The following is a 2,337-nucleotide window of genomic DNA, read 5'->3' on the forward strand; positions in this document are numbered from 1 at the left end:
CAGGACCCATGGGATGGTGCAAGGAGGTGCTGTCAGGCTGGGGCAAGGACCTTAGTGTTATCAAGTACAAAACTATCCACATCTGGTCTGAAACTGCACAGAAGGACTGGGTTTAAAATGAGGTTGCATGGATGAGCAACCTTTGATCCATGAGAGTCACATGGATGAGCATGAGTGTTTGGGTGGTTCCTAGAGGCATGAGAATGTCCTGACTGGAGTTTCCACGTGGGCATCTGCCTAGGTCTTCCAGAAGACAATGCTGGTGATGACAGAGGAGACCAGGAAAAGCAGGTCCAGAGGAGTAGGGTGTCTATCAGGTGTCTGAACTGCACCCACAGCCCCACCAAGGGCTGCTTCTGAGCCTCCAGCTCCCTCTGGGCCCTTACTAATTTAGGGTACTCACTTGGCAACCTCAGACCTGTGGGAGGATGGAAACTCAGAGCTGGGCTAGGAAGGCCGTCCAGGGAGAGAGGGAATCAAGGAAAGAGGCAGCAATAGAGAAGAGGAAGGAAAGGAAGAGGATGTAGAAGTGCTGACCGCCCTCACATGGTAGGTGGGTTGGGGGTGAGACCTTGCCCCATATTCCTTTGGTGGGAACCAAGGGGACAATATTTCTTTGAGTTGAGGCAATACATGAGCAGCAAGGACTGGAACCAGTGAGTCACAGATGGGAGCTGAGGGTGGCCAGGTATAGCAGATAGGTGATGAAGATAGTCTCCAGCAGGTTGGCCACCATCAGAGGTAAATAAACATGGTCAGTGGGTGCCAGCCTCCCCTCGGCCTGAACTCCGCTGCCTCGGGGAGACCGTTGCGCACCGGTCCCCATAGCAGAAGGTCAGGGTGAGGAGAGAGACCGGTGGGGGGGGGGGGGAAGGGAGACCGGTGGGGGGTGGGGGGAGGGGGGTCTCTGGAGGCAATGAGTACGACAGGAAGAAAACACCTGGGAGGCTGTGTCAGTGGACAGCTCGTTTATTATGGTGGAAGCAGAGGTTTATATAGGAAAGCTTCTCAGGTGATGAGGTGGGTTAGTTTTCTGGCAGGCCAGCAGGTAGGGGGAGGGAGAGGACTTCTAAGGCTGTCCTACAAAGGACCCGGTTAGGATTAAAGGATTAGAGACTTAATAGTTTGGCCTGGGGGTTGTTGGATAAGAGACAGCAGGCCAGCTTCCTGCTATCCTCACTAGGAGGTGTCTGACCTGGTGGCCATGCTCTACATTCCAGGCACTTTTGACTTATCCCAACACATGGGGTGTGGTGACACACACCTTTGATCCCCACAGGGGCAGAGACAAGCAAATCTCTGTGAGTTTGAGGCCGGCTTAGTCTACATATCAAGTGCCAGATCAACCAGGGCTACACAGTGAGACCCTGTCTCAAAACAAACAACAAAAAGAAAAATGGGCAGATTTATCTCTAAATCTTTCTTGAGCCTCTTTCCCAAATCCAGGATTTCCTCAGAAGCCCTTTCCTCCCTCAGTGGAGTGGTGCCCTGCTGTCTTTGCAGCTTCAGAAAGTTAGACTGGCAATACTGACAGGGAAGGGGGCACACTGAAGAGGAGTAAATTGTTCCTCATGAGCAGGAAATTGTTGTAGTCCAACTGGAGGGTCATCTGGAAGAGGGCACGGCTCTCATTTTCTGCTGATGGCCACCAGAAAGCTACTGGGCACTAGGAGATGTGTCACATAGCACCTGGGCTGCATCGATGGCCACCTGATGGGAAGGAAAGCAAGGGTCAAATCAATGGTTGATAGGCTACCACACCAGGTAAGAGCAAAAGGGATCTGTACCAGACTGGATTGTCAAATAAGGAAGCCACATGCCCCTCTCACTGTGCTCTCTCCATCCAAAGGATCACAGGATTTGAGTCAACCATGCTGCTTCCTACACAGTCACATTTCATTTCCTCTTGCTCAAGTGTCAGCTTTCTCCACTGAAGCTTATGTCTTACCACACGGTTCTTAGAAAGACTCTTGGAGCAGATACCTAGGAACCATGTACATTTTACCTTTTATTTCAGCTTATCCTTTCAAGGTCTACTCTCCAGTGATTTTGTAGATAAGATAGTTAAGGAAAAGTAGACAGTGACAGATATTCAGAGTTTGTTGGAAATTGGAATCATGTACCTAAGACAGTGTTTTGGGGCTCAGTGGTTAAGAGCACCGGCTGGTTCCCAGCACCCGCAGGGTGGTCAAAAATCATCCATAACTCCAGTTTCAGGGGATCTGACGCCCTTTTCTGACTTCCAAGGGCATTGCACAACATGGGTGAACTTATATACATGCTGACAATATACTCATACACATAAGAAATAATGATAAATAGGGGCTGGAGAGATGG

At 50.2% G+C, this 2,337-nt stretch overlaps 1 protein-coding gene across 1 annotated transcript; it reads right to left on the reverse strand.

Moving 5' to 3' along the window:
* Positions 1-237: 237 nt before the first annotated feature.
* On the reverse strand, positions 238-1,666 carry LOC108490700 (5-hydroxytryptamine receptor 3C; the record flags this gene model as incomplete). Its single annotated transcript, XM_029562304.1, is given in 4 exon segments — positions 238-299; positions 302-447; positions 666-791; positions 1,515-1,666. Coding segments are annotated over 4 exon segments (486 nt in total), but the record flags the coding sequence as incomplete, so codon positions are not given.
* Between the last annotated feature and the right edge of the window lie 671 nt (positions 1,667-2,337).

Source organism: Nannospalax galili, unplaced genomic scaffold, assembly GCF_000622305.1.
Source record: "Nannospalax galili isolate Female #2095 unplaced genomic scaffold, S.galili_v1.0 scaffold2875, whole genome shotgun sequence".
Classification (NCBI taxonomy): Eukaryota; Metazoa; Chordata; class Mammalia; order Rodentia; family Spalacidae; genus Nannospalax; species Nannospalax galili.